The sequence below is a fragment of the Artemia sp. Qi Xiang Cuo genome, chromosome 5 (assembly GCF_049724085.1).
Source record: "Artemia sp. Qi Xiang Cuo chromosome 5, ASM4972408v1, whole genome shotgun sequence".
Lineage (NCBI taxonomy): Eukaryota > Metazoa > Arthropoda > Branchiopoda > Anostraca > Artemiidae > Artemia > Artemia sp. Qi Xiang Cuo.
In genome coordinates, this window is record NC_142798.1 from 52,677,242 (window position 1) to 52,690,813 (window position 13,572).

Below are 13,572 nucleotides of genomic sequence, written 5' to 3' on the forward strand. Positions count from 1 at the left end.
TTGGAGCTTGCAGTCATCAGCATATAGCGTCAAAGGATTCTTCAGGTTCTTTGTACAGTTATTGATATACATGCTGACAAGCTTAATTAGTTCTTGTAGTCATACTAATATGAAACTCGTGCTTTACTTGAAGAGCGGTTTCTCGGGTTTTCTGTTTGCGGAAATCTCACAGGCTCTGCAGTAGCGACATAAATCATCAGCCAATGCATTGCGTTTGGCTTAAAAATGGAGAAATTTGCGGGGGTTGGTTTTGATGGGGCCAGCAACATGTCAGGCTGCTATTCCGGTGCACAGGCAGAAATTAGGAAAACATATCCGCATGTAATCTACACCCACTGTGCATCGCACAGCTTAAATTTGGCTTAATGTAAAACTGGTAGGGTAGGACTTGTTAGGTCAACCTTTGCTACTATACAGCAGATTATATCATTTTTATCATCCTCACCAAAAAGAACGAATATGTTTATAGAAGTGGTTGCTGTCGTTTGTCCCGATAGTCCTGTGAGGAAGCTTGTGAAGTTGTGCGAAACGAGATGGGTGGAGTGTCACGATTGCATTTTAGTTTTTTATATCTTTGTATTGTGCGATTATTTCCGTACTTGAGGAAATAGTTGGTAGCATACGGTGCGATACGGAAGTTATTTCAAAAGCGAATGCGTTGGTTTTAGCAGCTACCAAATTTAGTTTTATGTTCACGATGGCTATGCTAGAGTTTGTAAGTGCCATAATGCTCTCTGTCTCTAAGGCGCTGTAAGCCGAAGATTTAGACTTAGTTGAGTGCTGTCTGCATGTTAAGCTATGTTCTGATAATTTACTGCAGTCAAAACAAAATAATTTTGAAACAATTTTTCAGAAAGCCTATGAGCTTCCACAAGAGTTAAATGTGGCTCCGGGTGTTCCAAGGTCAATTCGCCGAAGCTCCATCAACGATAATGAGTCCATCGAGGTTTTTTTATCGCGAGTCATTGTTCAAACCTTACTTTGCTTCACTTATTGAAGAATTTGATCAAAGATTTTTGCGCCATCAGGAGGCATCTTTCAAAAATCGGAAGGCTTTTGCCAGCTAACAGCGAGTCATTAAAAATTAATGAATTTGTGAACGCTGTTGCTGTTTACGAGGGTTTTCACGGGGGTAGACGTGCGCTCGAATGTGAGTTAGTCCTTTGGAAACAGAAATAGCTCGGAATGTCTGAGAAACCATCAACTGTTGCTTCGACTCTTGTGTCATGCGATGCAAAATTTTTTCCATGCATTCAAAGGCTTTTGACGATTTTTCAGACATTATCAGTGACTACCGCTTCTGCTGAGAGGAGCTTTAGCTGTCTTAAGCGATTAAAAACCTATCTGCAGAGCTCAACGGGCGAGGAGCGTCTGAATGGACTAGCTCACATGACCCTGAACCACGATACCCAGGTCAATGCTGACCAAGTTTTCGATTGATTTGCAGCCGAAAAAGACCGGCGGCTGTTACTGTCAGAGGTTAGGTCGTCTTTTGTTGCTTGTTTCTTTAAGTGCAGTTGATTCTGTTTTTTAAACTTTAATTGTGCTTCATCCTCTGTAAGCAATGTTAATATAAATACATTTCTTTCTTTCATGGCTGCTATATTAGGTAGACTGAGGCCCCCACCCCTCCAAAACCAAATTCTGGGCAATTGTCTTTGATATAATATTATTTTTATTTATTTGGTTCTCTAAAACAAGGGTCCCATTGGCAAATATAAGGAATAATGCACTTCTTTTTTTTATATTTTCTAAATTCTGCTGCTTCGTGGCAGTTCCAAAACATCTACTCGCCCAAAACAGAAACTCTCGCTGCTTCTAACTTTTTTTTTAATTCTGACTTTGTTGGCAAAATTTTGTCATCCATTCTAAAACAAAAAAAGTCTACAACTAGAAATACTCATGACAAGTGTGTACTTTTCATTTCTTTACCTCGCTACCCCCCCCCCCCATACCCCCGCCTGAAATCTTGCACTATGATAGATAATTTTCTTGCTCACATGACTGCTATAAAAAGGTAGACTGACCCCCCCCCCCCCCCCCCCCGAAACAAATCCTGGATACGCCACTGAGCTGAAGGTATTAAGTTGGAACTGGGCAGTTTTCCAGTCCAGTGGTATTCTGGAAAGATTCTATTATGAATTAAATTGTAAGGAAAGTGGTTGAGACAAGACTGGTCAATTTTTATGCAGGATACAAGGATGAATGCAGTCAGGACCAGGTCCATCTCAAGTGATGCATCATGTGCAGGAGGAAGGCAAAAACAGTACTGGAATCAGAGAGAAATAAAAACAGATGAGAATTGTTGGTTGAAAATTTCAACTTTGAGAATCAGCAACAAGTTGCATCCTTAGCAAATTTTTCCTTAAACTGTATCCTCAGCTCCTTGAATAGGTTAGTTTCCTGGTTGTGAAAGCTCTGAAAACTGGATAGTTTTCCAGGGTTTTCTTTTTTTCCATGCTCAATGTTTTCTATTAATTAGTCTACTAATTTCAATGGCGAGAAATGATAGACTTTTAGCTTGTCTACCAATTTTACCAATTTTACAAAACCTTTCATGAACCTTGGAGTAAGCATTTTGTTTAAGAAACATTGAACTAAATCAAAAAAAGTTATGTGCATGAAGATTGTCAAAAGGGTGTATCAGCAATATCTTCAGATCAGTTGAGGGTATCAAGTTGAAACTTTCATGCTACTACTACTGCTACTATTGAACCTAAATCAAAAAAGTTTAAGTGCATTCAGGTTGTCAAAGTGGCATAGATACAATATCTCAACAAAAGAATAGACTATTAAGTTGAAACTTCTGGGTAAAATTGATGGCAATATAAAACTAAAATGCTGGTTGTCAAAAAGGTATACCAGTAATATTTCTGGAACAGCAGAGGGTATAAGTTGTAACTCTCATGGCTATTACTGCTACTACCATTGAACTAAATCAAAAGAATTTAAGTGCATCCAGCTTGTCAAAATGGTATAGATGGAATATCTCAGGAACAAAATAGGGTATTAAGTTGAAACTTTCAGGGAAAGTTGAGGTGGGTGTAAAACTAAATCTAAAGACACTATGTGTATCAAGATTGTCAAAAGATTGTCTGTACATTATCTCAGGAACAACTAAGGGCATCGCTTTGGAACTTTCGTAGCATGTTGTTGGGGATGCTGAAGTAAATCAAAATAAACTATGTGCATCCAAGGTTTTCAAAGGGCTTATCTGGTATATCTCAGGAATGACTAAGGTTATTAAACTGAAAGTTTCAGGGACATTAAATTAAATCAAAAGAAACTGTGTGCATCCAGGTTGTCAAACGGACATATCTGTAATATCTCTAGAATGGTTAAGATTATTAAGGTGAAACTTTCCGGGAATTCTGAGGGGGGTGTTTAACTAAATCAAAATACAGTACGTGTGTGCAGGTTGTCAAAAGGGCATATCAGCAATATCTCAGGAAGAGCTGAGGGTATTAAGTTGAAACTTTCTGGGCTATTACTATTACCACTTCTACTACTGCTGCTGCTGCTAATAGTATTGCTACTGGTATTAGTACTACTACTGCTACTAGATCTACTACTGCACCTGCTTGCAACTGTGTTCATGACTACTTTGCAACCATGACTTAGACTGCTTGAAACTGCAATTATGTGTGGCTGCTACTGCAAATACTTGTGACTGCATCTGCAACTTTGGCTGCTTGCCACTGCAACTACTTTTGATTGTGACTGCAATTACTTGCAACTGTTGCTACATGCAACTGCTGCTACTACTACAACTGTGACTGCTGCTACTACAACTGAACTAAATCAAAAGAGTTTAATGCATCCAGGTGGTCAAAATGACATAGATGCAATATCTCAGGAACAGAAAAGGGTATTAACTCGAAATTTCAGAGAAAGTTGAGAGGGATATGAAAATAAATCAAAAGCCATTATGTGAATCCATATTTAAAAAAAAAAATCTCTGCAATATCCCAGGAAAAGCTAAGAATATTACAGTGGAACTTTTTGGGCATGTTATTAGGGATCTTGAACTAAATCAAAAGACACTGTATGTAGGCTATCCAAGATTGTCAAAAGGGTATATCTGCGATATTTCAGAAACACCTAATGGTATTTAGTTGGAACTTATAGGGCATGATGACAGGGATCTTGAGCTAAATGAAACGATATTTTGTGCATCTAAGGTCATCAAAAGGGTGTATATGTGATATCTTTAGAATGGAAAAGTGAATTAAGTTAAAAATTTTAATATATGTTCAGAAGGATGGTCAGTTAATATTTGTCTGCCTGGTCAGAATTCTTTCAGCCATATTGGAGCCTAAAAATTATGCATATTTTCAATCCATTCATTTAAATAATATTCCTCATACCTATTTATCCAAAATACTTTAGCACAACTACTATTAAAATTTGCTGAAAATTTCGTCCAGATATGAATAGCAAGCCAAACTCTTGATTCTTAAGAAGGAAAGTGCAAAGAATATTTTAAATAATCTTTTATTTACCAATAAAAAAGACAAACAATCAACTAAAAACAAACATAATAGGAATAAAAATAAACTAGATTCAAGGAACTTTTTCAACAGTAAAAGTTTTCAAAGAAACATAAAGAGCTACATTAAACCAAAGAGAAGCAGTAATTCAAGCATAAAACCCATAAGTGAACCAAAATTACAGTGCATAACCAAGTCAAACTTTTTAAACAAACAGAAATTACCACAAGCAGGAGTAGGAATAATGTCCCCCCCCATGTTTTCTAAAGGCCAAAACGTCATTTGTAATTAGAGAAAGCATAAATAGTAGGTTCAGATACTAGTAGGCTTCTATTTTGTTGTTTACCTATGAAACTTCTAAGCATGCAAACCCCTTGGCCAAAAAAGACAGTTTAAAAAATGTCCTGAGGAAGTGTGTTTGACTTCAGTTATGTGGTCATCACAGTTCAAGCAATGCAGGTTCTTTTCTTTTGAAATTAAACGAGGCTTGGATGTGGTATACTTCTAAAAATCCCTCCCCTAATCAAAGGTTCCTACCTACATTTTTCAAGCAGATTAGAGCACTTTTATGCAAATGTCATAAAGCAGACATACAAAAGTTGCAAAAATGGAACAATCCAGATGAAACTGTTGTGTAATGTGATGTAGGTTCATTAGGTTAAATAATTCTAATAAAAACAATGAAATCTCTTTATTTAAAATACTCACATATAGACTAGGTCATTACAAATAAAGTCAATTAAAATCATAATAGGTCAAAGGTTTTTTTTTTTTTTTTTTTTTAATGTAACGAGGTTTGAGCAAATGAATGGTTTTTTTTGCTGATCTGGAAAAAACACACTGACTTTCCAGAATTATAAGTAATATTCTAAAATTCATTTCATGATATTGAATTTTATTCAGTAGCTTCAAAGTTTTCTGGGGGTGATTTCCCACTGTATCCATATCTTCTTCTTTACTAAGATTATATGAGGTTCTGGCTTGTTTTTTAATTAAACCCTTGTAAGCAGGATTTAATGTATAATCTCTCTCATCTTTATTTATACTAATCCGCTTTTAGATAACCGTCTAATTCAACAATAATTTATTTTTCCTTTGATATAACATAATATTGTGGTGCAGCTGATCAAATAAATGCTATTGCTAATGCTGGAAATCTCAGGTCTTTTCTTACATTTTTACATGGAGTATACTGCAGTTTAATATTGTTGGAGCATATTCTGTTTGATGCTATATTCTGTGTTGCAAATTATGTACTAAGAAAACCAAGTGCAGTACTGTGCACTATTTGTGTAGACTCCCTCAATAATATCATCATATCATTGATGCTATATCAATTTCATGCATGGAATATGTTTGAGACCTTAGGGTTTGCTTCAACTCAAATCTCAAGTTTCATAAACAAGTTTCAGATATTACCTATTGGAGAACTACCAATTATTATGCATAAGGTACACATTCTGCAATTTTAACCTTTGTTCACTGATGTCGCTTTATATGTCTGCTGTATGTCCAATACTTGATTGTTGCTCATCAGTCTGGTATTTTCCTAATAATAGAGATGGAGCTAGAGTTGAGAAAGTTCAACAGAGGCACCAGTCTCATAACTTACCTGACATATTTACCATACCACCAGAGAATGCAGAGCCTATAATTGACATATATAACATACCTAGTCTTGAGTTTGAACATGAAAGAGCTGAATTAATATATACATTACGCATTGTTGGGAACATGGGTGATATTTTTCCGAGTCACTTCTTTACTTTTACCAAATATAATAGTACCTGTCAGCACCATTGCAAAAAATACCCACCATGTCCAAAGAAAATATTAGTTCAAAACTCTTTGTCTGGCTGTGTGTGGAAGAATTGGAATGCTTTACTGTCAGAAAGAGTTACAGCTATCACAATACAGTTTTTGAAAAGTCGATTAGGCTCTACAAAGCCCCATAATAGGTCTTATTATGGTTCATTTTGAGAAAAAATTTTTTGTTACATTAGTTGTTCTTTTGACATGCATGTTGTTATAAATTATATATCAGTATTGTTTTTTTAAATGTTGTCTTTAATGTTGCAATGTTTAGTGTGACAAGCTTTTCAAAATTTATGTAAGGTATAGTGTACCAACTGAGAGTAAATATTTTACGTATTTTACGTATAACATATATTTTACGTATAAAAATATTATCATTTGTTTGTACTAAACAACAACTATAGTTTATCAGATGTATGTTTTTTGTCTCTCTCTCTTTTTCCTGTTGATGCATAGCATTTACTCATCTTTTGTGTTTTTTAGTATATGCTGTTTAGTCTACTTTTTTTTCCTCAAATTTTTTATTAGTAAAGGGCAATAGATTCTAAGCCAAAATATTTGGAATTTCATTAGTATGTATATATTAATGTTTTTACTATCATAATTCAAAGTTTTGCCTTTATTGCATATTTTTGTTTCATTGTAATTATAATTGGAAGCCTGTGTTTTCTAAGAAATTGTATGGGTGATTTCTAAAAAAAAAGTTACTGTTGTTATTACGTCACATCGCAGACTGGAAAATTTGTATATTCACCCCTATCCTACTGTAAAATTATTAATTAACATGGTGGCATTTCTTCCTCTTGTACTTCAGCCCTGAATTTACATTGGTTGGCATTCTGTCAATATAAGTTATAAGGATAGTCAGTCTACATAATGGAAGCAGCTTATGGTCTTATACAGCATAATGGTCTTATACATTTCCTCAGCGAAGATGGTCTTAATCTTTGGATGAAATTCTTATTGAAGTAAAGAATTTTAAGTTTATTATTTTATGTTTTCTTGCAGAGGAAAACACGTGCAAAAAAAGGAAAAGCACAAGGAGAATCAGCAGAAGCAAAAAACGCTCCTCACTCAGTAATTGTCTACAGAGGCCATGTTGGCAGGTACCTACAAATGTTGATGAGAGATATTAGGAAAGTGATGGAGCCAAACACTGCTAGTAACCTGAAGGTCAGAATTTCTATTTCTTAAACTAAATATACAAAATAAAACATCACATGAATCATAAAAAAAACCTTGGAAACTATGTGAAAATGAGTAGAATTTTTAGATTCAGGTTAGGTGAGAGCACCAACAGCATAATCATAATTGCATCAATAGAATGATTTAAATAATTAAAAGTCATTTCTTTCAGTGTACTACTACTACTACTAACAAGTCACTGCAGCACAGAGCAATCTCATGTCAACTGCGCACAGTCCTCCTTCACCCCATTCTTTTCCCAATTAACTGTTTACCCTCTCCCATGCAGATCAGGAGCATAATTTGCTGTAGAACAGGAGGCAACTGCCCCCTCCAGACCCAAGTCCCCCCCCCCTCACTTGAAATTTATTTTCTGCAAAAAATCTTGTCAAAACTAAGATAAGCATGCATAATTCAAGTATCCATAGAAACAGGTCTGTTTTCTTCAGTATATCTTTGCCTCTATGGTAATATACCTATTAATCATTTTTCAGTTTTTCACTGTAATTTTCACTTGATTTGAGAAAATTGGCTCCAACTTCCCACCCCCCCCCCCAAGATTTTGACGAAATCACGCCTCTGATGCTGTTTTAACTTTCTTTAATTCTTTTCTTTTGGCTTCTTCCCACCCCGTTTAGGGACAATCTGCTTTTCGCTTGGCCCCAAAGGGGTGACTAAAAAGCACAATTTTTCTTCAATTTATAGTAGAATATTTGTTGTGGGGCAAAAAATATTTCCGGGGATTTGTTTCTATTGGCAATGATGTTTTGGTTTGTTTTAAAAGACCAGTGTTCAATTCAGTTGCTAATCTTAGGAAGAGATTCAGGGCTTTATATGAGAGGGGAGAGATGTGTATCGTAATTTATTTCAGGAGGGGGACATAATTTTGAAAAAACGTAAAAATCATGAGCAAAGTATAAACCCCTATCTCTTGTGCAAAAATTTCATGTCCACTTCTGACTGTTGAATTCTTAGCAGCTATTGATAATCTTTAATGTTTTTACGGAATAACTGTAGACTAAACTACATTTTAACCTTAGATGAACTTCTTATGGAAATTTCGTTTGTACTCTCGAAAGTCGTCTTCAGCAGACATAATCAAAAGTATTAAACTTTTAAAATGCTGAGAAATTTGAAATTAATTTATTTGTAGTTGTGAGTCTGTCTTAACTAATAAAGCTCGGGTATCAGATTACTCGAATTTGTATTTCTTTTGTTTCATATTTTGTTCCAAGCTCCCTTCTCTTCGATCCATGTCACTGCTTTTGAATGGAAGCCTCGATTAACACAAACTGTAGTTTCCAATTGAAGTTAGCTTAATATCCAAAAGTGCTTAAGATATATAACGATTTCAAAGCCCCATTGCCAAAATATATTCTTTGGACCATTAGTAGAAAAATCTACAGTCAGTGCCTAAAAATTAGAGCCACATGTTTCCCTCTCTTGTATTAGTGGTTTTTGTTCCCTAGACCACTTTATATGGAAGTGGTGGCTATAGAAACTTTTTAAGTGTCTCATTCGATTTAAAATTGAAAGTTCTAGTGCCCTTTTTGGGGCATAAGAAGTGACTGGAAGGTAACCAGCTCAACTCTTTCTACATTACCTGTTTTTACTACCCGACCTCCTGTAATCCCTTGCACCATCCCCCTTGACATGATCCTCCTGTCCCATGGGGATAAGGGCTGTGAACTATACAATTTGTCAGTTGTTTATATACAGGTTTCATAGCGGAGAAAGGGGAGGTTTTTTTTTTGTCTTGGGTGATCGATTGGCCTGGAATTTACAGGCTTCGTTCACTGGGCAATGAGTAACATATGTTTTGTTGGGAGAGGAAGGGTGTTAGGAGGCCCCACCAACATTTTAGCAGATAGATAGAAATGTTGCACCTTGTTTGAAGCAGAAACATGCAAAGATTTTCTATCTATATTGATGGAGACACAAAGTCATTCCATGCCCCTCTTGCTTTCCCTTGCAAGGGGGACAGAGAGAAAATCTTCGCCTGTTTCTGCTTCAAACAAGGTTAAACATGTCTACTTCTCTGCTAAAATATTAGTGAGAGATGAGATGGGGTTGTAGGATCGACCAAGGGGTCGACGTCCTGCCTCATATCAAACAGATTTAAAACCAATGTATGCTTCGATTTAATATGGTGTAATATGCCAACCTTTCAACTAAGAAGTTTGATGTGGGAGGGGCAGACCGTACAAAAAGGGCCTGTCTACCTAGACATTGAGAGCTACTTAAAAGTTTGAAAATCTCTGCGGGATTCTGGTTCAAAAAGGTGCAACATGCCTACGATTTTTTTCAAACCATTAAGGTAGGAGAGACGGCAGGGGGGGGTGTGTGTGCACAGGGCAAGGATCAAGCCATTTATAGTATATTCAATGCTATTGTGTCTGAGTTTGTATCTTTGCTGGTAACTTGGAAAAAGTTTCTGAATTATTTTGAGGTCTTTTTCTGTTGTTGTTCACCCTCCAAAGATAGATTTTTTGTCAAGTAGTGTATATATTACCTTCTCCAATTTTTAGAATAAGCCCTTTTCTCTGGGTATTTTCACCAGCGCCATCTTCTTTCGTGGGTAGATTGGCACGCCATCTATAGTTTCAATTCTTATAGTGCCATTTTTTGATTCCTCATTGTTAAGAAGCGTACTGGGAACTAGCAGAAGAGGGGAAGGAACCTCCCGCAAGCGAAGTAGTACCCGCCGGTATTAAGTTACCCGTAAATTGCGGGGGACAGTTGAGGGGGTCCTTACACTTCCCTTGTTCCTAGGTTCCTTCATGCTGCTTGTACTTATTCAGCGCTCGTGGATTGCGTAATAATCATTCCGTAGCAAAATGGCGAGCGGGAAGCTTGTGTTCAATACTGTACTGAACTTTGTTGAGCGGGCGATGAAAGCTGGAAACCCGATAGACAGTATTGTCAAAAGTGAGGTATCACATTTCTCCGATGCGGATATATTGGAAGCGAAAAAGGTGATTTGGGATGAAGCCGAATATGCGACGAGAGTGACTGCAAGAGACAAAAGTTCGGATAATGTCATTGACATAATGAAAGTTTTTAAGATGTGTCACGAAAAAAACATTTCGCTCCCGCGGTTCGTATTATACCAACCTGATGACGTACCGATTATTCCAGGCGAAATAAGTGCAACTTTGACGAGAAAAGTGGGAGAGCTATGCCGAAAGTTCGACAGCTTCGTCGAGTCTGAGTATCAGCTGCGCAATTCCTATCAGTCACGCGAGAATAACGGAAAGTATAAACAGACTTCCGCCGTAGTTCTCAAAAATTCGCCCCAAGGACTGACTGATCCCGAATCACGGAAAGACTATTTGAATGGACTTTGCGGACAGGCGTTCTTGTGAAAGACAAAGTGACCGCCGATTCCATTGCACAGGCTATTACCAGTACCGATAATTCCGTTGTCGCGAGAGTAAAAAGCCCCTCTTTCTTCGGAATAATTCGCCACGTCCCTGCTAGTATTTCAGAAGAGGACTTACGCAGTTTAGTGTCGAAATGTGTCGAAGCTACTGGAATAGGCAAAACCAGGTCATTCAAACTGAAGTTTGATTCGCGTGAAGACCTACAGAGTGCAATCAAGTCTCCCCCCGTGATTGGGTATGAGCGGCTGCCGATTCACGAATACAAATTTATGCCAATCCAGTGCTACAAGTGTCAATGCTTCGGCCACGCAGCAAAGGCATGTCCAAATCCGCCAAAGTGCTCCCGTTGCGCTGGGAAATACTCCAGCTCAAAGGACAATCCCTGCCAGAACCCTCTCAAATGTGCTCTATGTGGTTCGGCAAACCATCCTTGTTACAGTTTTAAATGCCCTGAAGCACAGAAAGCGTTAAAACAATGAATAATCTTGAACTCAAAGTTGTATCATGGAACATGAATGGTGGAGTTCTGGCTAAACTACCTCTGGTTGAGCAATTAGTACAAGAATATGACGTAGTATGTCTACAGGAGCACTTTCTTACAACAGAAGGACTTCAGCTTCTTGAGGTCAATGACAGTTCCAGCGTATTCAGTGTTCCTGTAAAGCGTTCTGGCAGAGGCGGACCCTCTGGTGGCATTTCAATAATGATACGTAGAAGTCTTAAACCTTTCTTGTACAAGCAGTCTGATTTCTTTGTCGGTGTCCGAATTGCTGATACAGCTCTATTCTGTGTCTATATGCCCATGGATTATCGTGACAATGAATGTGATGCAAAACTCAATGTTGCTTGTGGACAGATTTTTGGAGCAGTTGATGGATGTGTTACGCAAAACTGTCATGCATTGTAACCGGAGACATGAACTGTAACCTGTGCGACAACAGCCCGAGAACTCTGGTTCTGGTAGCTGCCTGTGAAAGTCTCCGTGTACTTGAAAATGACCTGGACTACACGTATGTACACAACTCCGGCTCTGTATCCTCCCTTGACTCAATGCTGTGCTCTGCAGATGTGAAGACAAACGGAAAATGTAGGGTAAAATTAAACATCTGTGCTTCCGACCACCTACCCATCTCGAATGTGTTCTGTGTCACTAATAAACCTACTCAGCCCGATGAATGTCACCGTAAATGGGTGGTAAAATCTGAGTGGGGAAAAGCCGACTCTGCGCTTTTCAAGTCCGTGTATGATAATATACTTGAAAAGATAAAGGTCCCATTTCAACTGCTTCAACAAGGTTTGCCTGTTCCCGATAATGAAAAGCATATACTCCTGAACAATTACTGTGCAGAAATTACACATGCCCTACGCTGTGCCGAAAAGGCTGCAGTTTCGACACGAAAAGTTCGAATCGGAAGTGAAAATCCACAGTGGTCTCAGAATGTACAGTTGTCCGAGTCTTGTAGTCGATCTAAATTCTGGTATACACTATGGAACGAGTGCGGGCGCCTTCGTCAAGGTGTCTTGAATGATATCAGGCTATATACTAAGTGAAAGTTCGCCAAGACCCTTGCTAAACACCGAACCGACTTAATGGACCAGAATTGCAAAGTGCTTGAAGGTGACCCAAATGCAGTCTGAAAGTATATTAAAAAGAAAAGGAGTCCAAAATCTCGCAAAGAAGAAATTTTGCCAAGTGAAAGTGATTGGAATAAATATTTCACCGCCGACTTCTCACCGCCGAACAAGGCTCTCGAGAAAGAGTTCGAAAAAGAGCTCGAATCCCTCCTAGCGTCAAATGAACGAAGTGTCGGGTTCGTTGTTACTGTCTCTAGTATCCGTCATATGCTATCTAAACTGAAAAAGAAGTATTCTCGAGGTGATGATAATATTTGTGGAATGCATCTGGCTATTGGGGGTGACAATGTGTTAAATCACCTTGCTCTTATGTACCAGACGATCTTTAACTGCGGTCTTGTCCCCGATGTTTTCTGTGTTGGCGTCGTTACACCAGTTCCTAAAAAAGGGAATGATCCCAGGAACTGTTCATCATACCGCCCGATAACTGTTGCGCTGATATTCTGCAAACTCATGGAAATGCTTGTTTTTGGTGATCTAAGTGAAACTTGTTATACTCCCAATTCGCAATTCGGGTTTAAGAGTGGTACTAGTCGCGAGCATGTTCATTCGTTGATAGCTAATCTTTTGCTCAGTGCTCACGAAAAAAATGATACACTTGTTATAGCAAGCCACGATGTGCGTAGAGCATTCGACTCCGGTATCCACGCACATATACTTAGTTCTGCTTGTAAACGCGGAATTGACCGTTCGGTTGTCGTTGTATGGAGGAGCATGTATAGGAGGCTGAGAGTGAAGATTAAAGTCCCCACTCATCGCGGTATGGTGGTATCCACTGTAGTTATACCTGCCCATAAAGGTATCCGGCAAGGCTCCATTACTTCCCCTTCTATATGCAACAACAGTATTATCGTCCCATAAGAATCTGCCGAATTGCGTTGCATATATCTAGGTATAGACGTGTCGATCATCACTTACGCTGATGATATACTTAACGCAAGTAGGTCTATTTCAAGGGTTGAGGATAACTACAATATATTGAGTGATGAATATGCTAAGATTGGGCTAGCTTTTAATACTGCCAAAAGTGAAGTAGTTGTTTTTCGTCACAACGTGAAAGATTC

General features: G+C 38.0%; 1 protein-coding gene across 1 annotated transcript in view; it reads left to right on the forward strand.

Annotated features, from left to right (window-relative positions):
- ppan (Brix domain-containing protein peter pan) overlaps window positions 1-13,572 on the forward strand; it is a 68,369-nt gene that overhangs the window by 9,143 nt on the left and 45,654 nt on the right. The window contains exon 2 of the mRNA XM_089089700.1: window positions 7,314-7,478. Coding sequence (XP_088945826.1) covers window positions 7,314-7,478 — 165 coding nt within the window. The remainder of the gene's footprint in view (window positions 1-7,313; window positions 7,479-13,572) is intronic.